This window comes from Saccopteryx bilineata, chromosome 9, assembly GCF_036850765.1.
Source record: "Saccopteryx bilineata isolate mSacBil1 chromosome 9, mSacBil1_pri_phased_curated, whole genome shotgun sequence".
NCBI classification, from domain to species: Eukaryota; Metazoa; Chordata; class Mammalia; order Chiroptera; family Emballonuridae; genus Saccopteryx; species Saccopteryx bilineata.
The window spans coordinates 79836939-79863030 of record NC_089498.1 but is presented as its reverse complement, the minus strand read 5'-3'; the positions used below and the strand labels follow the sequence as shown (position 1 = coordinate 79863030).

The window sequence follows — 26092 nt, the reverse complement described above, 5'->3', positions numbered from 1 at the left end:
AGCCCTCCTTCCCCGGGCCACATCTGCCCTTCTGTCCCAGGCCTGGCCCACGGATGCGTGAGCTGGCCTCCTCCAACCCATAGGGTAGTGTGACACTCAAGAGTCGGAGACTAGTGACTGCTATCAATATTTCCTGTGATGGATTTTCAAGTTCAAAATATGTCCCAAGGAGGAGAACATCCCCAGACACACCTTGTCAGAGAATTTAGTATTTGTTCAGTACAGCCTCTGGAATACAATAAAACAAGAAAACCTTCTGATGTGAATAGGAATGTGTTCAACTTAGTGCTATTATTCGTTTAACACAATGATACAGCAGAGGTAGAAATAATCAATAAAGAAAGGACATTTAATGAGATTTAGGAACATCCCAAAACATTGAAGCTCTCCTCAAGCATTTGATTATCTGGAGGCTTAATTATCTGTGTTTTCTACTTTAAATTAAAGAAAAGCCATAATTCAAAGTTACCAGCAGTTTAATGATAACACTCTTCAATTCAGGTTAATTAAAGCACAGCCGTAATTAGAGTGTAGTGTTGTATATCACCGGGCTGGCGCAGAAGTATTTTCATTACAGTAAGAATTGGCTATTTAATTTCAAGATGACATAAAGGGTGCCAAAATATATTTTAGGCTGCTGCATGTGGACAAAAAAGAATTGGGGGATATTCTGGGTATAATAAAGCATAGATAAAATATACAGATTTTCAGAAGAGTTTCTGTAATTATGCACTGCATTAAAACAATATGCTGCACATAACATCTTAAAGCAGAAAAGAAATACATTTGCTCTTCCCCCTGGCTGGCAGAATGCCCATTGCAGGGTGGGATCACAGCACAGGGGAGCTTGCTGTTGTCCTATAAGTTGAGAGAATCATTCTGTGCAAGACAAGAGGGTAGGATAAAATGGGTGAAATCTGAGGTCTTTTCCCAAGAACACATTTTTTTTTTTTTCTGAAGCTGGAAACGGGGAGAGACAGTCAGACAGACTCCCGCATGTGCCCGACCGGGATCCACCCGGCACGCCCACCAGGGGCGATGCTCTGCCCACCATGGGGTGATGCTCTGCCCCTCTGGGGCATCGCTTGGCCACGACCAGAGCCACTCTAGCGCCTGGGGCAGAGGCCAAGGAGCCATCCCCAGCGCCTGGGCCATCTTTGCTCCAATGGAGCCTTGGCTGCGGGAGGGGAAGAGAGAGACAGAGAGGAAGGAGGGGGTGGGGGGGGTGGAGAAGCAAATGGGCGCTTCTCCTATGTGCCCTGGCCGGGAATCGAACCCCGGTCCCCCGCACGCCAGGCTGACGCTCTACCGCTGAGCCAACCGGCCAGGGCCCCAAGAACACATTTTTAAGGGGCAGGAAGAGAGGCAGGAGGCGTGAAGGCTCCCTGGGGCAAGCTTTCTGGAAATCTCAAGCAGAGAGGCGCTCTCCCTTGTCCCAGGGAGGTGCACACCGGCTGTGTACTTTGACTGCTCTGGGCCAGGATTTGGGCTGCACCACATTTCTTGCCGGAAGAATCAGCATTGTTCCAAAAACAGCAACTAGTTTAGATCAAATGCAACATAATTTTTAAATAGTTATTTACATTTTCTTATTTAATCCTCGTAACAATGCTGTGACACTTAGATTAGCGTCACTGTTCCTGGTTTGCAAACAAGGACACTGAAGGCATGGGTGTCCCTCCGCAGCCACCCAGCAGACAGGTTTCAGAACCAGCACCCGAGGCTGGGGCCTGGCGACTGGGCAGCGTGCAGTTGCTGCTAGATGGAGCCTGGCTAATTCAGACTCTCCTAGGCAGCTTATTAAATAGAGAGGTTTCTAGGCTACATCTTCAGATTTTAATACCTGGGTTGAGGCCCCCAAATTTGCATTTTTACAAACCCATCAGGTGATCCTCAGTCAGTTTGTTGACTGGAAACCCTCATGGACCCCAACCCTCCACACCACGGACTGGAGTAACCTCTCTTACTCCCTACTTGGGGCTCAGACACTGGAATGTGTCCCTCTGACTCTAGCCCAATCATAGATGTGGGGATGGGCCACACCATGCAAGCTAAGACTTGGGCCTTTGTGTGAGCTCCCTTGCCATCATTCCTTCTCCATGTAGGGAATACGGACCCCTCCAGGGACACAGGAAGGAGACTGTGCCCTACCAGGCCACGCAAACCCCTGACAGCGCTGTCCACTCCCCATGCCTGATCGGGATCCGTGTAGGAAGACGCGGGGTACTGAATCTGGGAATGTTCTCGGTTATGTCTCCCCTGGGGTCATGGACGCAATCTCAGACTGGGGAGAGCAGATGAGCCAAATGCAGAGAGACCCAGAGGAAACCAGACTGTTTGGGATGCAGCACTCAAGCTGCCCCTTGGCCTCGCTGGAGGTCATGGTGGGCATGTCCTGGGCCTACCCCAGGATGCCTCCCTTTAAGGACCTGCTGCTCCTGAGCATTTCCTCTTGGTCTTACACAGCAGGCTTGTTCCTGGGCCTGTGTGGCACCAGAGCAAGGCAAAGGAGTGTGGGGATTTGAAGGAAAGGGTGCCTTCCATTGTTCTCTGAACACCAGAAAACCCCCAGCTTCCTTTCCCTCCCACTCCCCACAGTCCCTAGCCTTGTCTCTGGAGGGTGCAGATGACCAGTGCCAAGCCTGCAGGAAACCTGCTGGGGTAGGAGGCCATGTTTCCCACTGAAGTCCCTGTTTTGAGCAGTTAATGTAATAGGATGCTGTGTGATGTCATGGAGTGTGAGCTATGGAGTAGCAAAGGCCAGAGGTCAATCCTCCAGATCAGACACTTGCTGGTTATGTGATTTGAGACAAAATATTTGATTTATGCAGATCTCCTTCCTTCGATAGTTACCAGTTGTCTGACCTGGGACTCCAGGCTTATCCCCAGTTTCCTAATCTCTGTAATAGGAATGACATTACTTACCTCTCAGAACTACCTAATGTACTTTCCCCTCTTCTTCCTCTTCTGTCACCTACTGCTTCATCTTGCCCCATCAAGTGTGATGTAAGCATAGAGGAAGACAGAAATATACCATGGCATTTTCAAGTTATATTTTACTCTTATCTTTTAGAAAATTCTGCCACCAGTCAAGTGAGTAGATATTTAATGAATGTGTGATATTAGTGTGCCAGGCGTGATGCCTTCCCCAGAGGAAACTGCAATTAGATTTGATCAAATGTATGCAAGTAAAAGATTAATAACAATACTTACAAATGCCAAGTAAAGGATTCTGTTTCCCTACAGCGGCTGCCTTCTGAGAGTTTGCAATCTGGCTAAGGAAGTACTCCCATTTTCAGGGAGAGCTGAGGACCTATTGCTAAGTATTTGTTTGATGGTTGTACGTAACGGAAGACAGAGGCGGGGAGTCGCAAGAAGAAAGCTTCCTGTAGGCTGGAGGTGACCTGGAGAGGCTTCCTGGAAGAGATGGCACTTGATCTATGCAATGTATGGAAGTTGGATTCAGAGAGGCAGTAAAGAGGGAAGAGGGGATGCTAAGTGGCAGGGAGTGAGAACACTGGGAACCACCCAAAACCTTCTCAACACCTCGGTCTCTTTGAGATTTTCCAACAAGAGCAAATTGTTTACCCCTTTAGATGAGGGGAGGAGACAAAGCAGGTGTCCCTTGACATGTGATGTTTTCAAGGGGAAGTAATGATAGTGTTTTTATCCTGAGAACTAGCAGATATGAGGATTCAGCCCTCTGCCTTCAGGTGGGAAAGTGAGGACCCAGGGGAGAAGAGGGATCTGGGGAAAGAAGGAGGGGCCAGAGGAAAGAGGAGGTTTGGGCGTTCTACCACAAGAACACCATGTTCTAGTCCAGGTGCTGAGCCTCATAGTGAGCATATTAATCAGTCGTTCGTCACTTACAAAATCTAAAAGCCTAATTCTATCAGGTTTTACAGCTCAGAGGGGATTAGGACAAAGAGATATTTGAAGTATAGTTGTCCCCCTGCAGCTGGTGGAACAGTTAAAATCCAGATTTGATGTGAGAATGTAATGGCTGGGCTAACTTGGGGAACTGTGATCACAGCACACTTTGTTGTGCTGAAGGGGCGGGGTTCTGTCCTCCAGCCCAGGCGCAAGCACAGTGCTTCTGTGCTGGTTCAAGGCAGTTTGGGCAGCTTGGACAGGGGCATTCTTCATCTCCTCCTCCACCTGCATTCAGGGTCATTAATGTATTTAGAAAATTGTGCTCTTATCCCGTATCACTTTGTGTGGGGAGAGCTTTCCAATGCATCCACTTGAGGAAACTTAGAATTAAGACCACCTGGGGAAAGCTGAGTCTCCTGCCCAGTGAAAACTGTGGCTAGTTTAGCTTGACTTCTGTGACATCATGAGAGAAAGATAACCCAAATTTGAACATGGAGCAGAAAGATGCCAGCAACCTATTATATGATAGATTTATTTAGCCAGACTGCAGAAATGAGCATTTTATAGGATTTTATAGATGGGCTCAAGACTCAGCTTTAAAAATTACTTTTTCTCAAAGAACTGGCTCGATTTACCTACTTATTTGAGGGTATTGTAATTAGGACTAAATATGTATGAACATAGACAGGAATACAGTATTTATGAGTTTTTCTACTACAGGGACCCACAAGGTGACCACTAACAATCCTTGTACATGTTAGTGAATAAATCAGTGATCATAAGGTCTATAAAACCCTTAGCTGAAGGCCCCAGAGGCAGTTGCAGGTCTAGAATTCTCTGCAGGAAGGGTGAGGGGGGCAGTCCATTGGAAATGGGATGGATTCTGTGTGCTTGACTCGATGCTGAGTACTCACAGCAGACACACAGTTTACATTTCATGTTCCTGACTAACAGTAATCACCCAGCCTTCCAAAATGCATGTGTTCACGTTTTAGACAAATGCTAATTGTCCGTATAAAAGGATGTAATTATTTTTAAGTGTAAGTGTCTTAGGTGTGCAGGTGGAGGCTGCGCACACTGCAGAGTGTGTGTGCGACGGAGGGTGGGGTTGCTAAAGCCCTCTGCTCCCCTCTGTCTGCTGTCAGAAAATGAGGTCTGAATACCATCAGCTGCGTGACCACTTCATATCACACACCACTTCCATTTTCTTGATGCTGAGTCTTTCATATCCCCGTTTCAAATGTTTCTAACTAGATGTTTCCATTTTGAAACAAAGCCTACCATTTTAAATTGAGGCTCCTCAATGTGATTCTTTTTCATTCCAGCCCCCAGATCCTGCAGATCTGGTTTCACAATGCCCAGTACTGACTGTGCATCTCCTCCTGCTCCAGGTGACAGCCTGACATTTCCACGGTCTTTCTGGGGAACCGAAGAGGGGCTGGCGCTTTGGTGGGGCTGGGTTCGGAGGGCACACAGAGAACTGCCTCTTCAGGCCTCACCCACCTCACCCACCTCGCCCACCTCGCTCCTGGCCCTAAGCCACATATTTGCATATTCTCCCTGAGCACATTCAAAGGTGCAAACTCTACCACAGGTTTCTGTGCTGAATTCACACTAACAAGCAATCTTTCTAGTCAAGGGGGCTGATTTAATGACAAGAACAATTTATTTCCCTCTGGGTAGGTAGAAACATTTGGACTCTAATTCTTAAGAGCCTTTGCTCAGGAACATCTGGGTTGAAACTACTATAGTTCGGAGATGATGCTGGCAGTAAAAAAAAAAAGGCTTTGTCTAATGTCGTCATCAAATTTGGTAGACCTATACTTAATAATTATCACGAAAGCAATCTAATTTGTTATTACAACAGTTTTATTGCAGATTTCTGGTTTAAGACCTTTTTTTTTTTTTGTGACAGTGACATTTATTTTTCTTGGGGAGAAAAAAAAAGAAGTCATTTCTATTCCCCTGTAATTATTTTTGCAGCCAGAGACAACTTCCTGCATTGGACATATTGGGACATTTTATTTTAGAAACCAGGAATTCAATTCTTGCTAACTTAGGGCTGATTTCATCGTGTTTATCATACTGTGAGTGAAAGTTTTCTTGCTTCCTGCTGGTACGCTGCCTCACCCCAGGTCTCCTTTCTCACCCTGCCCAGACCTCTGCACGTTTAAGCACCGTAGCCTGAGGAGAGCTACAGAATGACTGTAAGGATCAGACGAGCAAGCCCATTTTGCTTAACTGAAAGAAAATGGTATTGAATGCTGCAAATAAGTGTTTAATTTTAGGACATTAATTTTGGGTAGTCTGAAGGCGCATTCATGGGGCAAACCGCTTGTAACGGGATCCCCGGGAGGAATTGCTTGTGTCTGAGACCTGTGCTCACATCATGGCATAATGGGTTGAAAGCACAAACTAGATTCTCAGAGCATGTTGCCACTATTATCTACATCTTCCCCCTCCCCATATGTGTGTTTTTAAAGAAGACACATTGATAACACCCTGTTTCATGATTCTATACTCACTCCCAAGCCTTCTCTGCCTAAACTAGACTTTCCCAGTTTACCACTTTATCTGTGTTATTCCAGCAACTGTGATGTTATGCTCCCCATCCTTTCATACATCTATTTAATCAGCATTACCTGAAAGCTTATGCTTTGCACTTTGCAAAATGCCAGGGAGATAAAGCATGCATCTTGCACCAGAAGGAGCTCAGTCTAGAGGGCAGAGAGATGAATAAATAAATTACCATCCCAGACCACACCCACTCATCTGGACCTGCCTTTCCGCACTGGACACCCAACAGGGGCTGCATTCTGCTGCAGTGTTATACTTAGTACCCTGGCATTGACCAACTCTCTGTGGCAGGATTTAATGAAAAACTGTGATTTTAGCAAAGGGGTACTTAGTTCTGCTTCCAATGTAAACAGTCAATTACTCAAGATTGGTATTTTTGCAAGCATCCAGATGATGCTCTTAGCACAGAGCTTAAAAACTTGTATGCCTATCAGTGGTAGTTCGTACCAAAGAGTGAAGAGTGTTTGAGACAGTAGGGAGTGTTGGGGACTGTGGCACATTGGAGAACACATGTCTTTTCTAAAAGGGCAAGTGTTTTGAAGCTCTAATCTCTGTTAGCCATATGCAATGTAGCTTCCCAGTGACCATATCTGATTTGTCCAGGAAAGCTGAAATACTGATTTTAATGTGAAATCACCTGTTGGTATCTAATGCCAGTTTAAAACAAAGCAAAAAAGTCGCCGTGCTGACTGAATAGAACATGTCTGCACGTTGGGCTCCTGGCCACCACTTCATTTCCTCTGCTTTTATGAGAAACATCTGCACAGCACTCTGCATTGAGACTTGGTTTCCACTTTTGACATTTTTACATAAAAGTAGTTTAATCTTGAACACATTGCTTAATTTCCACTTTTGGCTTTTCTGTGTAAAGGCCATTTGACCTTGAGCAAGTTGCTTTCCCGTCTTTGGACCTCTGTTTGTCATCTGTATGAGAAGGGCGGGATCAGCCAGTCTTAAAGGGTCTGAGTCTGAAAATGTGCAGTGATGGCATTGTTTGAGGATCCTCACTTTGTTTACATCACTCTGTTCCTCTCCTATTTGTCACTTTGGCCAGTGAGCAATGACACATTTTGGATCAAAGTGCTTTTTAAAAAGAGGCTTCTGTAAAGTAGTAAAATTATCTTAGATAGAGATTTGAAAGTTATGACAGAGGACTCACAGATCGGCTGGTATACCCACTGCTAGGTTATTAATGTGCACAAGGCCACATAGATTTTATCAACTTTCCTGTGTTAAGAAAGCCCCTTTCTCTCTCTCTCTCTCTCTTTTTTTTTTAATATTTTTCTGAAGCTGGAAATGGGGAGGCAGTCAGACTCCCACATGCACCCGACCGGGATCCACCCAGCACGCCCACCAGGGGGCGATGCTCTGCCCATCCGGGGTGTCGCTCTGTCGAGACCAGAGCCACTCTAACGCTGGGGCAGAGGCCAAGGAGCCATCCCCAGCGCCCGGGCCATCTTTTGCTCCAATGGAGCCTCAGCTGCGAGAAGGAAAGAGAGAGACAGAGAGGAAGGAGAGAGGGAGGGGTGGAGAAGCAGATGGGCGCTTCTCCTGTGTGCCCTGGCCAGGAATCGAACCCGGGATTTCCGCACGCCAGGCCGACACTCTACCACTGAACCAACCGGCCAGGGCCGCCCCTTTCTCTTTTTATCTAGCTGGTAAATGGTATCGTAGCAGTGAGGCAGACATTATTCACTATTACTATTAATTATATTTCTTCCCTTCTCACTGGTAGGATCAGGTTGTTAAAACATTAAAGATCTTTGATCCTGTGAACTTCCAGAATCCCAAATCAGAGTGGCTGTTGCTCATAGAATATCAGTAAATTGGCTTCTTCATGTTCCGTGCTAAGATCAAGATCAGACTTCTTGAGTTTTTGCCATTTAGCTGCTATTTACATTAGAAAGTGGTTACTTAATCTTAGTAATTTAGTTCAATGAATATTGCATAAGCCATCTGATATTTTAAACAGTTTAAGCTCCAGAAGTAACAGCTCCATAAAAGGTGCGTGTATAGGACATAAATTAAGAGCATTTTTCCAGCTGTAGTTGGATTGGTGTTTCCGCAAACTGCGTAATCAGCATAAAGCCTAGGTCATTAGAGTCTGCTGGCAGGAATCACAAACCTACAAATCACCAGAGAGCCCAAATATGTCTGCATGGAAGGGGTCCTTTGAAATCTGTCTGTTGAAAGCAATATGGAGGACTGTGACCTCACAAGCTATGAATGAGCAATTGGTCTTATTCCCGCTAGACAGCATAAGGCCTTCGTCAGCACTTTACCTGTAAGTAACACATCCACAAGGCCAGCACATCTGATTATGACACCTTGCTATTAAAACCAACCCAGAGCCTGACCAGGCAGTAGCGCAGTGGGTAAAGCGTCGGACTGGGATGCCAAGGACCCAGGTTCGAGACCCCAAGGTCACCAGCTTGAGCGTGAGTTCATCTGGTTTGAGCAAAGCTCACCAGCTTGGACCCAAGGTCGCTGGCTCGAGCAAGGGGTTACTCAGTCTGCTGAAGGCCTATGGTCAAGGCACATATGAGAAAGCAATCAATGAACAATAAAAAACTGATGATTGATGCTCCTGTCTGTCCCTATCTGTTCGTCTCTCTGACTATCTCTCTCTCTGTCTCTGTAAAAACAACAACAACAACAAAAACCAACCCAGAGCTTCCCGTTCTACTTGGAATAAGCTGCAGAGTCCTTGATGTGACCAGCAAAGCCTTCTGATCTTGCTCCTGCCTAGATCCCTGACCCAATCGTTATGTTATCATAGTCATTATTGCTGCTCCTCGAATACCCCAAGTTCCTTTCTGCCTCAGGGCCTTTGCACTTGCTGTTTTTCCTCCCTAGGATGCTCTTTCTCCAGATCCTCTCGTTGCCTGCTTTTTCTCACCATGATCCAGGGCTCTGTGTTCTAGTGTCACTTCTTCAGAATGGCCTTCCTGGGACATCACTGATAACACACATTTCTAGTTACTCTCTATTCTCATAAGGGTTTTATTTTTTGCATAGTTCTTGTCTTCATTTGGAAATTTATTATTTATCCACTTGTATATTTGCTTATTGCCCATCTCTGCCAACACAAAGTAGGCTTCAGTGAGGATGAAGATGTTGTATATGCTGCCAAGAAGTAGTGGGAGCTTGGCACGTTACATGGGCTCTGTGAGCCTGAGTGTCATCACCTGTAAAATAGAGATATCAATAGAAGTCTAAATAGCTAAGACAACGTTTCCCTCTTAGGGACATTGTGTGGATTAAAGGCCCTGACCTGGGATCCAGCACACCCTCCCCCTTACAACACTGGAGCTAATGACCACCAGTTTACTTCTCCATCTCTCAGTAAACTATTGCTTCTCCATCTCTCAGTAAACTATTGCCAGTCTTTGGAACATAAGTGATAATGCCCATTGTAGAAACACAATTATAATTTATATCATTATCGTATCATTTACATGAGCTTTTATTTCTATGACTATGTAAATATATTTTCATCTAATTGTATGATGTTATTTATGTAATATTTTATGTTATATAATATTCTAATATTTTTATTGAGCTTTTCTGTATCAGTGGTTCCATGTACATACACACTATGGCGAGTTCCAAACCAATCTAAAGGTCTTAAAGCGGTTACACTGGCTGAGGAGACAAAATTCAGACACATGAACCATAGCCAGCCTTGGCTTGACTAAGGGCTATAGATGATGTAGCCACAGACAAGGTGTTGGAGGAGTTCTGAGAATAGAAAGGAAATCAGAGGGGCTGTAGCTACAGAAGACCTACACAGAAGGTTAAATTCGATGTGGGCCTGGGAAGGTGGGTCAGGAGGAGAGGAAAAGATGTTCCAGGAACAATATCTGCATCAGTGAAGGCACGGAGGCAGCACCCAGCCAGCCTCAAACCATTCTGGGCTGCGGGCAAGAGCAGCGGGCAGATGAGGTGAGGCAGCTTGGCCGGAGCCAGGAGTGATGGCGCCACAGCCATGTGCTGGGCAGTTACACGGATGCTAAGGGTTATTACCATCATTCTGTGCACACAGGGGTTTGCTCAGAACAACAATATGAGCCATTTGTATAAAAGACCAAAATGGAATCCAAATAACAGGTCCAGCTGCTCCAAAAACCTCCCTCTCCCTGCAGTTAACATTTTACTACCCAACTGAGAAACTAATGAATCTGGCCCAGCATAAATCCCCAGGCACCAATTCCTGCTTGGAATCTGTGTCTAGACATCTATACCTGAGTGCAATTTGCACTTTGAACATTCGGTGCCTTATCACTTGTGAGAAATCAGCTTTAATGGGGAAGCTGGGCGGGGGGGGGGGGGGTGTCGCTCCCAGCCCTGTCCATTTGGCACAGCGACTGTAGAATGAGGGTCCCTTGGATAAGGACTGGATTAGGAGATGGAAAGGTCATCACAGTGTTTTCTCTGTGGCTCCGGTCCTTCAGAATCACTGACTGGGAGGTCTCTCCGTCTCATTGCAGACTGTGTTTTGTGAAGCTCAAGCTCCTAATGATAGCCATTGAGTACAAGTCCGCCAACCGGGAGAGCCGGTAAGTGTGCTGCGATGCAGTGGCCAGCTGACATGTGATGGTGAGAGTGTACCCTGGGAAACGTTTGGGCCACTTCCTTTCTAGGCATTATTTATTTGCTTGGAACCGTGGGCAACACCTCTCTGACCCTAGGATGCATGTCAAGGCATGGTCAACCAGACACCAGAGTTTCTATCCCAGACCCGCCTGGCATTTCTAGCCCCACTGGGCATTGAGAGTGTGTTTCGGGGGGAAAGGGAAGAGACACTCAGATCTCCATCCTGTCACATCAACTTTCACTTTCCATCCTCTCAGCAGAAAAGCAGGGCAGATACTGTCCTCCTACCCCCTTTTCCTATTGTGAGTACAAAGCAGGTGGGCTCTGGCTGCCTTCACAGCAAGCAGGGGGCAGAGCCATGATGGGAGGTGTGCTCTCTCTTGATAGCCAAATTACACGCAGCCTATTGTGGACCATATGTGCTTCTCCCAGTGCAACTGAAATCCAGGTGGCAGAGTATCAGCTTCATGTAAATTAGCTAGGAGATCAAGGCTCAGAGGCAGGAGCCCTCTTTATTTATTTATTTTGTACTTAATTATGTGGAAGTCAGAATGATGAGGGATTGGGTCTGGTTGAAACAGATAACACCCCAGTCAATATATGAGTTCACACTGAAAGATGGAAGCATCTTAACAAGGAATGTTGTTGATGGACTACTGTATGTATACAGATAAAACAGATGATTTTTGCCACTCCCTCTCCCAATTCTTATCAATAGTTCTGGAAGAAAGACAAGTCATTGCGAAGTACTCACACTTTTGTTCTCTGAATTGACATCTATGGTTTGTTCCTAACTGTATCAATAAGTCAGTAACCTTCCTGTAGAGTACAGGCACTCTCTGACTACACCTTAATGACTGAGCAGAGTGCAGGGCAAGACTAGAAGATTCCTGCTCTCACCCTTTAAGAAGCTTTCATTATTTGGATGAATGACTTCCAAACATTTAATCTGTGTCTCTAACCCAGAGAAACACTGGATTGTAAACAGGTCGATCCAATGTTCTCTGTTGCCTTGACCCCCAGATCAGATTTGCCCATAAAGTCAATCTGATCAAATGTTCAGCTATTCTGAAAATCCAAATCAACCAAAAGGAAGAAAAGATGGTAGATTTGGTAGTCCCATGTAGGGCATGGTTATAGCAGTCAACACATATGTATGTAGAGACACATTTTTCTTTTCTGTGATGGCAAAGTGAAGAATATTATTTGCAAAAAAACCACTGAGAGTCCTGGCTATTTGCTGTTCAGCAGATAACATGGATGTTTCTGGAACTACTGCTTGCCCATGTCGTTGCCAGTGCTCACATGTACCTGTGTAGGGGATTTTGCAAATGATATTCTTTGTGTTGCCAAGTCAGTAAATCTTTGTGTAATTCAGTGTTCTCTATTATTTGTGCATCTCTCAAAAAAGTGTCATGATGTGGGTGATGCTGAATAGTGTTTCTCAGCCATTCTGGGATAATTTTAAAGCAGGACACTGTACTCTGAACCTTGACCTGCCATCTCCCACCTGCCACTTTCTGGTCACAAGGAGGGAGAGAAAAAGGCTGTGAATGGTTCAGTGTGGGCACATCGTCACCACTCCGAGAAAAAGAAATCAGAGCTTTCCCTGAAGAAATCTTTTCTTTGATGGACCTTCTGATTAATTCACGAATCAGAGATGTTTTCAACAAAGCCATATTTACAGAAAGAGTATTTTAGTTGTTTTTTTAAAATTGTTTTCTTAAAGGGAGAAAAGAACTTGTTTGGCTTTGTTTTGGCTTTCTGTGTGCCGTTGCCAGCTTTAATCCTCCAATGTGGTTTGGTCTCAGTGTGGAAGCTCATTGGTTCTTGTGGAAAAAGGTGTGTTTGAGGGAATGTGGACCCTGCCTGTGAGAAAACACAGGACGTATCAAACAGAATATCTATACTTCAAAGAATTGAGTGGGTGACGCTTCCTGAGATAATCATTTTAATTTTTTTCTGCACTTAAAATTTCCCATTTCCGTTCCTCTTACATTTTCTAAGTGCCTGGGTGTTAAAGTCCCAGCACCCGCCTCTACTGCACCCCCAGGCGTTGACCTGCCCCCTTTGTTGTTTCACCCCATGATGCTGTTTCCACGCTTTGCTGAAAAACCTTGTTTTCACATGTCTCCTTCAAATGATTTGAAACAAAGGTTTTATTCCTTCTTTTCCTTCTGGTGTCAAATTGTTTGATTTTAAATTCTTTTCTTGTCGTTTTGCAGAAGCCGAAAGCGGTATGCACTCTTCGCTAACTTTCCTCCCAACCTCCACCCTCTTATCTTCTCTTCTAACCACAGGACCATTTGTCAAGAATTCAGGACGATAGAGATTATATATATATATGTGCCCATCTATATATAATCTCATTCCCTTGTCTAGTGTATATATATTTCTCTATGTATATTTAAAAATAAACCTCTCTCTAGCTAGAGTACATAAAAATTGAAAGTGGCATATTGCTTCTCTTGTTTGATTTGTTGATTTTTTTTGGATGCTGCACTAACTTCTTTGCAGGAAACTTAAAAAAAAAACAAAAACCTCAAAAGACACAATCCTGTTTCAGTCACAGCACCAATGATGGGAAAATGCTCTTCGCATTGAGAAGGAGGACGCTCTCTCCAGCCCTCGCGTCTGTTTCTGTCTGTCCTGAGTGGTGTCCCCCAGACTGGGTGCCGTTTGTCTACATACCACATCCACATTCCCAGTGCCCTCCTCCCCATGTTTGATTTCCAGTTTCTAGAGCAAAATTTGTGCCCTTTTATCCACAAAACAGAGTCCAAGCCCTTACACTTCACTCTTTTTCCTTATGCTTATTTTGATGCTAACATTTTGCTTATTTTATTTTTTGGGCAGTACTCAGTGCAGACATAGGGCACTCATATGAAATTACCAGATTATCATATTGGATTTACTGAATGAGTACTGTTTATGGAGATGAACTTATGGCTTTCTGTTTTTCCTAGTATATATGGCACGTTTCTTAACATGAAGTATCTCAATTTTCACCATGTGACCTCACCCTGTGTTGCTGCTGTTATATGTTGCATGAAGCATGACCAAATCCTCATCAATAGTTTTTTTTTAAACTTTTTGGGTTAATATTTCCAGTTGTAGCTTTTCAATATGTTCTCAATCTGAGGAAGTGTTGTTGAAAACATACTGTTGAGATGCTTACTTGTTCATCTTCTCAAGAGTTGTTTTTCTTTGTGGTTGTAACCACTGTCATTTGTTTATGTTCATAATTGTGTGTGTGTGTGTGTGTGTGTCTGTGTGTGTGTGTGAGTGTGTGTATGTGTATTGGTCTGGAATTCTTTCCAAAGTCAGATTCTTCTGTGACTTTTTGAGTAGATGTGTGAAAATAGAGGTGGCTTCCTGTCAGTTTGGTATTATTGATATGATCCAACTGCGAGAAGTTACTGCACACTTTGTATCTTCAAAGGTCCACAGTCACAGTGGTTGCACCTCTGTTGTTGGCTTTTGGCCTTTGAGTCCTTTTATTGTGTGGTGAAAGCATGTTGTGATATAGGCATGACTTGTATTGAAGTGTCCCAGAAAGTGACTTGGCTTGTTCCCAGAACCAAAAATCCAGCACTGTCCTTTCCAAATGAACTATTTCTTCTCCATCTCATGTGGTTACTCTTTTCCTCATATGCAAAATCTATTTTAAAATACCATTGCTAAAATATGAGATGGAAGCAGAATAAACATATCATTGGTGGACCACAGTGGCATCTTTTGAGTCTGAGCAACTGGGAGCAATCCTTACTATTCTGTTTCTGTGTACGTGAACTCGGCTCAAATATGCTGAAGCATGGAATACACACTGTGAAAAGCATGTGTGTCTAGTTGTGTGGGACTACAGCAGCATATATATTAATGCCCAGAAGAAACAAGAAGTTCCAGAAAGGCAGCAAGATTTGAGATTGGGGTTTTTGTAGGCTGTGCCCTCACACAGCCCCTAAAGTACAGGGCATCTGTACTCCCTGAGATGGGAATCAATTGGTTCAACAACATCCTATGCAATTGCAATGGCCTATGACGTTCTGGTCAAAGAAGCTACTTTCAGCACTCTCAGTGGCATGATACCTCTGGGCACAGCATGAACTGAAGTTCTAGATGGTTATTATTCTCTTGCTCTAGGTAATAAAGTCCCATTAGCTTTCTAGACACAGATATCATTGCCATGTTATCAAATACAAACCATGTTTTCATGAAAGGGAAATTTTTGTAACTAACTGCTCAGGGAATGGTACATTACACCTACCAGAAAATTGAGCAGGGAGATACACACCTGTCATATTTGTCTATAGTGGATAAAAGTTTTTTAAAAATGTCTATATCAGTTGAATAACTAATAACTGGTTGTCTCTAAAAGCAGCAAACAAGTAAAATTTATGGTAATTGGAGAAGAAATAGCTAGATTTTTCCTAGTTGTTATGCATAAGTGGTAGAGAAAGGGAATGCATCATTTTGCCCTGTCAAGCCCCAAATCTCCACCCTGACTAAAGCTCAGCAAGACATACACAGTGAACTGCATTGCAGCGTGAGACCTGGGCTCCCCTGGCGGGGACATTCCCTGCTGGACTGAGGGCTGCTAGCCAGTAGCACAGGAGTGTGCTCTATGTTCAGGAAGACATATCAGTTCTAAGTGAATGGTGTTTTCAATATTGAAATCAGTTGCTCCAGCTCCCCATGTGGCTAGCTGTTTATGTATTTGTTTATTTAGGTATCTATATTAATATCTCTGGGGTAGGCCTCATCAAACTTTTTATAAAAACCACCCACTTTTGCAGTGCTGGTCAACCTGGCTCCTACCGCCCACTAGTGGGAGGTCCAGTTTTCATGGTGGGCCAGTCACAGTGCCATTTGGTTGCACTGCTACCACCCACCATGAAAACTGAAACCGCCCACTAGTGGGCGGTAGGGACCAGGTTGACCAGCACTGCAAAAGTGGGCGGTTTTTATAAAAAGTTTGACGCTGCCTGCTGGGGTATTGTTAGTTTATTTGCCACCCCCCCCCCCAAGAGGTGTGTTTGCTCCCCTGCTTGGCCTGACTGATAAGAGCAGCAGCTTGGTCTTTGAAGGAACAGCTGCGACCACAGTTCTCCATAGTAGAGAGGAAAAGGAACACTTTTTAGAATTGAGACCAGTAGCTTATGTTTTTCACTCATTCAACAAGTAGTTGAAAAGTGCCTATTTCATGCAGGGCTCTAAGTTGGCTGCTATGATATCCTAACTTGTAAAAGCAAATAAAATATGGTCATGCTTTTCTCTCCTTTACTCAACTATGAGTTCCCTACAAAATACATTTGCTCCATATAGTGGGTAAGGAACCGAAGAGTAAGTCTAGATACAAAACTAGTCTGAGAGCAAAAGAGTGAGAGAGAACAAGAACCCTTGGGGAAGGGACCACACCAGCCCTTTGCCTCCAGCTGTCACTGAATGTTTGCAGTTGAAATTAATAAGGTCAAAGATGAAAGAGGATAATTTATACGTTCTTTGAAATGAGGGAAAGTCCACCCCTGCCAAGAAGATGTCCCTATTGGAATTCTGTTAATTGATATATGGACATTTTTTTTAGAGATTTTTCTTGATTCTTCACATGACACATCTTGAAGTTCATCTCTGTCTGATAAGCTAGTGAATTAGACAAAACATGGAGCCAGAGACCGATTTAAAGTGATGCACAGGGAGGGAGACTTCTGGCAGTCAGAAAAACAAACAGATTTAACACTGGATATTTTAGGTGATCAGAGATCTTTGGAAAGATTTGCATGTTCCCATTAGGAGGTCAATAACATAGTTTGAGGATAGTAGGCCCTTTGCAGGAACAAAAAAGTTACTTCTGTCTAGGATCTTTATCTGTTTATATTTTCAAAAAGACGAGGATCAATACTTTATTGAAACTTCTAGATTTGGAATGTCTATAGATGACTCAATGACCGAAAAGGGTAATATATTTCCTCAAAGAGTCTTTAAAATGTTGTACCCACACACAGGGAGTATTGTATGCAGTGGACCCTGGAATCAGGCTCACAGGCTTCTTTGCCAAACCCTTGAATATACGAGCGGAATCCAGCCCAGTGAACATCTTTCTGTATCCCTTCATTATTCTCGAGAGCTGGGCTCATTCTTTCCATTCCCATCCAGGAGAGTGCCTTAGCCTGACTTGGAACGCTGCAGATGATGCAGCCTCATGCTTCATACAGAGATGATTTGAAGCCTTCCAGCTCTGTCCAGAAGAGAATGAGCAGACATGCTGGAATCACATGGTCACTGGTGTCCTTGAGGTCCTTCTCGTGTCTACACAATCAGCCATAACGTTTAAGGAACAGAGAGCTATCCACTATGTAGCCAAAAGCCAGTCCAGGTTAGCCCATCTATAGATATTGTGCAGGGATAAAATCTTTCTGATTCTGTGGTTAGTAAAACAGTCTTTCAGTGCCAGTAGGGTGCCTCCTGGGTAGTTTCCTAGTACCAAGGACAAAATGGGGAGCTGTGTTGCTCTGAAAGATTATTTATTCTCACGTTGTTGTTGTAATTATCTTGCTTTTTATTAATAGTGACCATATATTAAGAATCTACTACATAGCAGTCGCTCAGCACATAGTATGTACTTTAATTCTCTTAGCCACACTGTATGCTAGTGACCATTCACTCCATTTTACAGATGAGGAGAGTCAGGTTTAGCGGCACCCACATGCTGAAGGCCAGGATCTAAAGCCATAGCCCTGACTTGTGTGCCTGCTTAGCCACCAGCGGCAGCCAAACTGAGATTTGAGCTCAGATATGCCTTACATCCAGGACCAAAGGTTTCCTCCCCACCCTCAGTCTTGACTAAAGCAAGCTTGAGGGCTATAATTCATGTTCTCAACCTGCAGTTTCTGGAGTGACCATCCCAGGTTTTTACTGTAGATTAGTTCTTCTTCACTTTTCAGAAAAAACAGTGGATATGACAGAAGACTTTTCACTGGTAGGAGCGTTGCTATCACCACCATGGCACAGTGGGATCGATCACTGGTGTGCAATTGCTAAAGCTCGTGCTGTAAAACGGAAGAAGCAGGTTCTGTGCGAGGCTTGTTTTGTGCATGTGTCACCAAAACATTGATGAGTGTCAATTTCCCATTTTGAATTGCATTGCTGAAATCATGAGAGGATTTTTGTGTTTTTCACTTGGGAAGCTTTTTTTTTTTTTTTTTTTTTTTTTATTTTTATTAAGCCGGAAACGGGGAGGCAGTCAGACAGACTCCCGCATGTGCCTGACCGGGATCCACCTGGCACGCCCACCAGGGGGCAATGCTCTGCCCCTCCGGGGCGTCGCTCTGTTGCGACCAGAGCCACTCTAGCACCTGAGGCAGAGGCCATGGAGCCATCCTCAGCGCCCGGGCAAACTTTGCTCCAATGGACCCTTGGCTGTGGGAGGGGAAGAGAGAGACAGAGAGGGAGGAGAGGGGGAGGGGTGGAGAAGCAGATAGGTGCTTCTTCTGTGTGCCCTGGCCGGGAATCGAACCCAGGACTCCCGCACGCCAGGCCGCCACTCTACCACTGAGCCAACCGGCCAGGGCCTTTAACACTCTTAAATGAATCCATGTCAACAGGTAGAATTTTCCAATTTTAAGAAATTAGCTCCTTTAGCATCCAAAAATACCCAGAATTTTTCATTATGTTTGTGTCCATTATTCTCAAGTGTACAGTTCTTCACCTGGTAACTTTAGCTCTTGACGGCCAGGATGTTCTATAAGAAGCTCTGTATTCCATTTTATGGGACCAGCTAAAGAAAATCTGATAAGTTCTTTGAGAATGAAATACCCTTTTGGCTTTTTTTTTTTTTTTTGCAAAAATAAATAATAAAAGAAACAAGAACCAATAGACATCAACTCCTTATCTGCCTTAATCTTCTGAAGAAAGTCTATGATTTTCATCATCACCATATTGTGGGTGAGGAAATTATGTTCCAGGGAGGTTCAGTAACTTTCCCAAAGTCAGACAGCTATTAAATGGCCATGCTGGAATTTGGACCCAATTTCTGATTGCAGGGCCAGGGTGTGTAAGAACTGCAGAAATGGGAGTAAGAGAGTGTGCAAGATCCAGAATGCTGCCTTTCTACAATATTGCATGTAACTGGCTTTGAAAAAGGAATCCATCTAAACTATATAAACTCGGACCCTTTCGTCCTAATGTTCAAGAAAAGTCAGGGGGCCATTGGATGAGCATGGAGAGCTCGTGGAGGGTAATTAGGAGGAGTCTGATCAGCGCTGGCCTTTGTGAGCTGTGCTTTCAACGTGGCCTCCTGCTTCCAGCTTTGTGAGGAATCTTGCTGTTGTCTGTGGTTCCAGGGCAGAAGTCAAATCTTCATGGACTCCTGCTATTATTTAGAGTTAATAGCAATGACACGGGATTGGTTTCCTTCTGTCAGGCCTTATTATGGATAATAGTGGATGTTCCTGTGACTACAGTCAGTTATTCTGCAATAATGATCTACTTCATTCTCCCAACAGAACAAAAGTTCATCCTGGACCTTCCTGTATTGCTACAGACACATCACTCTGTGGGTCAGAGTACTTTTCTGGAATGGTTTTACCAGCAGAAAAGGATTAAATGTTAATTGCCACCCTCCATTTTGATTGTTTTAGGCAGTTAAGGACTTCCTTTAGCCTGATCCCAAGCATCAATTATGTGAAACACTCAATTTTCAGATCAAAGACTCCCTCCCTGTTGTATCTATTGCTACATTTAGAGTCCCTAAATTCCATATCCACTCAGCTCACAGCCCATCTCAGCCTCTGTGCACAGTGTTCCTGGATTCTGCTTTTGATCTGCAGAAAATTAAACTTGTTTGTTTCATCCATTTATTAGATTAGGATACATTCATCTCTTCTGTCAGTCCAAACACAACTTGGTCAGCTAATCTATTTATGCCACTTTGAAATAGGACAGTGTATATTTAGGTTCACACGTCCCTGCTGGGGAAGTTTTTTTAGTGGTAATTTGCATTTGTTTTCTAATTACCATTTGCCCCAATCAGGATGTGCTAGACATGCACCTTATTCAAAGACTCCCTTACATTGTAAACAGCAGTCTGGAATCATTAAGTGTTTCCAATTGCTGGCATTTTTCTTTTTCACTGTTCTGGGAGACCTAATTCTTTCTACATAGACTGCACATGGAATCCACTTCCATGTCCTTATCAATGTCATGCAGATGTTCTGTTTGCTTCTGCATTGGTTTTGGGTGTCTTGTACCATTCCCTGACCTGAAGTGATATGTGATGTATATACATGTATGTTTCTGTATGCATATAGGGGTCCCATTAATAATCTGTCATCTAGTGGAAAATTAGTGTGAGCAATAACTTTATTAGACTAAAAACAGTCTTGACCCCCCAACAGCTATTTCCAAAGGGGTATTTTAGTGGGAATTTTGTTTCAAATCAGAAGCCCATGATGGCAACTCCACTATAAAAGCCTGGCCCCAAAACAGATTTGCTTTGATTTTTGCAACTGGGAGTATGCCAGCCTGGGAATTGATCAGTGGAACTTTATGATGACATTATCCAGTTAAATATGTGGGACTATGGACCTCAAGCTTTAGACAAAATCTTTGGGGAAAGCATTAGCCTAGTGGGCCCCCTATACAATTAATGGTACAGTGTAGACCTTAGGTTTTACTTGGAACATGACCTCACAAATGTGTCTTCTTTGTTTGTTTTTGTTCATTGAGCAGTATATTAATTAATCCTGGAAACCACCTTAAGATACAAGAAGGTACTTTAGGATTTTTCATCGCAAGTGATGCCAAAGAAGTTAAAAGGTAAGGGTCTGTTTTCATCTGCCTTCCTTTCTATTCCAGCCATAGACGTCCTGACCTACTGGGTGGCTATACCTCCATGTGTGCAGGGCCCTAACCACCAAACTTCTTCACATGTCTTTGGGCATCAGATGGTGCCAAGTCTTAGGAAAAAGTGATTGTGCTTTCAAATGCCTTTACAGACTCCTCTCACATCATCAGTTCTACATCTTTGAATTAATGTAATGATATTTAAGAATGAGGAGGGGCTAGTTACTCCCTCCTTCATTTCCCAAGGAAGAAAAAAGTTCCGGAGAGCTGAATTGACTGTTCAAGGCCCTCCTGATGCTTCATGACCCAGAACAACATAACACAGGACAATTGACTCCTTGTCTATTGCTCCTTACTTAATATTATTACTCAGGCAAATTTACTTGGAACTGATCAGGTGTGGTTTATTGGTTTTTTTTTTTACTTTTTTTTTTCTTTTTACCTTAAGTGTCAAATGGAATTTCAAAGGGTTTGGATTAGTTTCAGAGGAAATACTAAACTGGTTATATATCTATTTGTGACCTTTTAGGTAAGTGGCTGAAGTTGTCAGGTTCAATTCTTAAGCCCCTGAGGGTATAGCCCAGGATTCCATTGGCCTCAGTGTTTTAGAATACCTTTGTTAGTCTCTTTAAATCGGTTCCAGCAGCCTAGGAAGTCACAGGGTTCTTTGGAGAACAACGTGGAATATTTGTATTATTTGATTTTATCTTATGGACTAGGAAAAAATTATTACTTTAGACAAGTCACTTAGCTCAACAGTGACATTACTTAAATTTTTTTTGATAAATTATTAATATATTAGTCTATAATTTATTTAAGCCTATTATCTTTATTAATGAGTTCCTGCTCAAAGCCAGGCCTGTGCTGGGTGTCCCCATTCTTTATTGCTACTCCTCAAAATAACCTTATAAGGTAAGTCTTCTAAAACTCTTAGTTTTTAGTTTCCTCATCGTAAAATGGAGATAAATTATTTGTCCAGTCCATGCAGCTCATGAGCGAACAGCAGAGCCTGGATAGGAACTTGTCTTTCTTTTTCTAAACTGCACAATTTGTACCAGATGTAATAATACTAGAGTTTAGTTAGTATGTGGAGGCACTGTCCTAAGAACCAGTTCCAGGTATTAATGAGCCCTTCAGTCCTCTCAACAACTTATGAGATAAGCGGCATTACTGTTTCTATTTTACATCTGAGGAAACTGAGGCACAGATTGGTTAAGTAACTTTCCCCAAGCCACACTGCTAGTTTAAAGCCAAGATTTAAAACCAGGAATTCTTGCATCCTTAATTATTTGCCAGGAGGTGAGCCTGACATCCCGAGCACAGAACTCTCATACTTGACAGCTGATGCTTATTGTTACCTTCCTCGTCACTCAGTCTTGCAGTCTAGCTATACCAGACATAGAGGCTTTCAGAAAGAAAAACAGGATGGAAAGAAAAAAAAATCATCATCATCTGTAAAACTGAGTTATAGAGTTACTTAAATTTACTTTTGCAAAATGACCATTATTTAGGAGTAGGAGAAGAAAACCTCTTTATCCTGTTCACAGGACTTCACTGTTCTTTAGGAATACCCTGAGAACTGGGTTCACCTGAGAGAGAAAAGTTGGGGTGGGGGTAATGGGACTGAACCCCCCCACTCCCAGGTCCTCTGGAAGAGAAGGTTGGGCTCACGCCCAGACTGAGACGCAAGAGCTGGAAGCAATGTCTCAACACCGCAAGCAGAGGCTGGGAGCACAGTGGCACCACAGATCACATGAGCCTCCCACGTAGCAAATCTAACGTGAAGCTTCCATTTGTATAATTCTGTTTCCTATTGCATCTCTCACTAATGAATGTCACAAATACCAGGCAGTCCGAAAAACAAATTACATCCTGTATTAGGGAGTGCAGTGTGTCTCATTTCGGTGCTTTATGGCATTCACAAATACATGCTGACACAATCAGCTCCGACACCAGCCTGTAATTTTCTGTGGTGTGCAATGTGTCAGAGCAAATGCTGTCAGTTAGGGGATTTCAAATAGATGAAGACTGCAGAAAACCACAGAAAGGACATTGGAGATTTGAATGAAACTAAACAAGTTTTGCAAAAATGGAAAAGTAGATTATGAGGCTCTCATATAGAGTTTGCATCCTCTGCTGCAAAAAAGCAACAAAAGGAGTTAACGAATTCTGGCTCATAGAAACTTTCAGATGCAATGTTTTAGGAGAGAAAAGAGGAGTGAAACCATCCAATTCAGTCTTTTTATTTTTAGGTGAGAGGAGAGGAGATAGTGAGGCAGACTCCCACATGCGCCCTGACCAGGATCTACCTGGCAACCCATCATGGGCCAATGCTTGAGCAATGAGCTATATTTAGCACCTGGGGTTGATGAGCTCCAACAGAGCCTGGCTGTGGGAGGGGAAGAGGAAGAGAAGGGAGAGAGAAAGAGGGGACAGAATCAGATGGTTGTTCCTCCTGTGTGCCCTGACCAGGAACCAAACCCGGGAAGTCTATATGCCAGGATGACACTCTATCCACTGAGCCACCAGCCAAGGTCCCAGTTCAGTCTTAACAAAGTCACCTTGGGAGAAGCATTTGAGATTTGTTTTTTACTCCTTGCCACTAAATATTTTGCTTTTTAAGTCACCTTAACATAGTACTCTTAATGTAGGAGTCTCATTGACTTAGTTTGGCTTGCAGACATGATTTACTTGAGTCACAGTTAAAAAATATGTATTTTCTAAGACAAAGAAGTCTTAATCTTTTATGTAAAAATCCCTACTACTGTCTTCTCCTGTAAAACTGGCAGACCCAGCATTACTGGGCAGCAGTCATTCAGTCATCAAACATCTGTAGGTCACTCACTTTCTAGGACACCATGTTAGGTGCCAGGGAAAGAGCAGTGAATGATGAAAGGAGTTCCTGCTCTCATGGGCTCACCTTCTGGCAAAGAGGGAATTGCATTGTGTTTATTCATGATGCAAAGCATTCATGCAGGTGGGTCACTGATTTAGGTTGGGTATATGTGCAGGTTTCTCAGAGGGAGTGACTGGAGCAGTGGCAGAGGCGATGGGAGAGAATCCATCAGATAGACATCTGGGAAAAGGAGACATGATAGGAACATGTTTGCTGTGTTCGGGGAACCAAAGGAAAACAAAAAAGGGTATCTAGGGAGTAGAGTGGTGAGATGAGGTTAAAGAACTAGCAGTAGGACTAGTTCCTAAAGTATTATACTTTATACAGAGGTTGGATTTGTTATAAAATGAAGTCATGGGTGGTTTTGTGCTGGCAGTGATGTGGTCTGACTTACGGTATTAAAAGGCCTGCTCACCTGCACTGTCGAGTATGAGAGAGTATGAGACGTAGTTGAGCAGGAGCTGCTGGGAGGCTTGGAGACTACTGCATGGACTTGGTGAGAGATGGCGGCGTGGGCCAGACCAGTAAGTGGGGGTGCAGAGAAGTAAGACCAGTTCAGAGACTATTTCCGAGAACTCATAGGATCCACTGATGAGCTGCACATAAGAAGTGAGAGCAACAAGAGGAACCAAGAATGGAGCCTAGAACTGAGCCTTCCACAGCTGCATGGGTGATGGCCCTCTGTTATTGAGATGGAGAAAGTGGGAGCAGCAGCAAGTCAGGGGAGCAAGGAATTTCAGAATTCTAATGGGGCTGTGTTAAGTAGGTTTTAGGTCCTAAACACGCACAGAGATGTCATGAAGGCAGTTGGATCTAAGATTCTGGAGCTCTGGGCAAAGGGGAGGGCTGCAGGTGTAACTTTGGGTGCTGTGTCAGTGAGGGTCCCAGCAAGGAACAGAAGACACACTTAAATGGGAAAATGAAGGAGAGCTCTATGCAGACAGTTTATAAAGCTGTGGACAGGCAGTTAAGGAGAACCGGCAGGGGATGGCAAAGCTCCCCAGAGCTTGTGACGGGGGAGCTGCTCTCAGCCCCAGAGTCAAGGGGAAGAGGGCTGTCAGAACTAGACAGAGAGGTTGTGCTATAGGAGAGGCAGCCTCACAGGAGCTGTGTCCTGTAAAGAAATGTGGCTGCTACTACTTTGTGAGCTGGCAGAGAGGGCTTCATCTCTTCTCACCCTGTGGGCTCCTGCTGGCAAGCCCCATTAGACAAATACAGCGAGAAACCAGCGGACAAGGAGACCGTAAACACCCACCTTGCAGGACACAGGTCTGGTCTTTGTGATGATATATGTAGCAAGGTCACCAGCCAAAGGCTGCTTGCGAAGGGGTGGGTAAGCGGGCGAGGAAGTGGAGGGGAGAACAGAGAGGGTGGAGATGGGAGGAGGAGACAGGGTATAGATCCTGAGGAATGCACAAAGGCTCCTGGAATCCATGGCCATGGATTTAAAGTGATATCAGTGAGCATAATTGTGTGTGTGTGTTTCTGTGCCCTGGCAACATTCAGCTGCTCAGGTGCAGGTGTGCAGTAAGGTGAGGACTTTGCCAGGTGAGCATGAGAGAGGCAGAGATGGATGAGGGATGGAATGGCACTTGCAAAGTAGTGCCACTTGGCAAAAATCAGCTATAGCTTGCATACTCTGCCCTTTCCAGCTGGGGGGTGTGTCTCTAGGTCACCACAGACCCCCACCCTCACCCCATTCCACTCACTGACTTTACCTGTCTGGCTCCTGTGGGTATTTTACTTTCAGAATTCAGTTTTAATTCATGAAATAATTATACTTTTATCTTTTAAATAGTCTATTAAGACTCTTCATCATTTCATCATCTCTTTAGTAGTGATATGTTTAAACCTTTGGGTACTGGGACTAAACTGTGTGGATCTGAATCCTGGTTCTGCCACTTAGCTGTGTGACCTTAGGCAGGTCACTTAACCTCTCTTTTTCTCAGTTTTTCTATCTGTAAAACAGATAATAATCATACCTTTTCCAAAGGCTTGTTTGAGGATAAAGTATATTAATACTTACTAAATGCTTATTAGAACAGCACTTGGCCAATAGTTTGTGCTCTATAAATGATGGCTGTTATTTCTAATATGTGTAGGAACATCAAATGGGGGCAAAAAATGGGCAAAGGAAGTGGAAGCAAAATTCCTCCTTTCCTGCTTTTCCCCTTTCAAAGCAGGTTATTATTGATTGGGCTCTTGGCCACATTGCCACTGAGGGTAAACAATCAGCTCCTTTTTAAATTTTTTATTTATTTCAAAATAGATGAAAACTGACATTTAAAGAAATAGTGGATGAGTTACTAG

At 43.7% G+C, this 26092-nt stretch overlaps 1 protein-coding gene across 17 annotated transcripts in view; it reads left to right on the top strand.

Annotated features, from left to right (window-relative positions):
• Window positions 1-26092, top strand: part of KCNMA1 (potassium calcium-activated channel subfamily M alpha 1) — an 815298-nt gene that overhangs the window by 650599 nt on the left and 138607 nt on the right. For all 17 annotated transcript variants that reach the window (XM_066244078.1, XM_066244079.1, XM_066244080.1 and 14 more), the window contains exons 16-17: window positions 10941-11009; window positions 20773-20859. In XM_066244078.1, the coding sequence (XP_066100175.1) occupies window positions 10941-11009; window positions 20773-20859 (156 nt within the window). The remainder of the gene's footprint in view (window positions 1-10940; window positions 11010-20772; window positions 20860-26092) is intronic.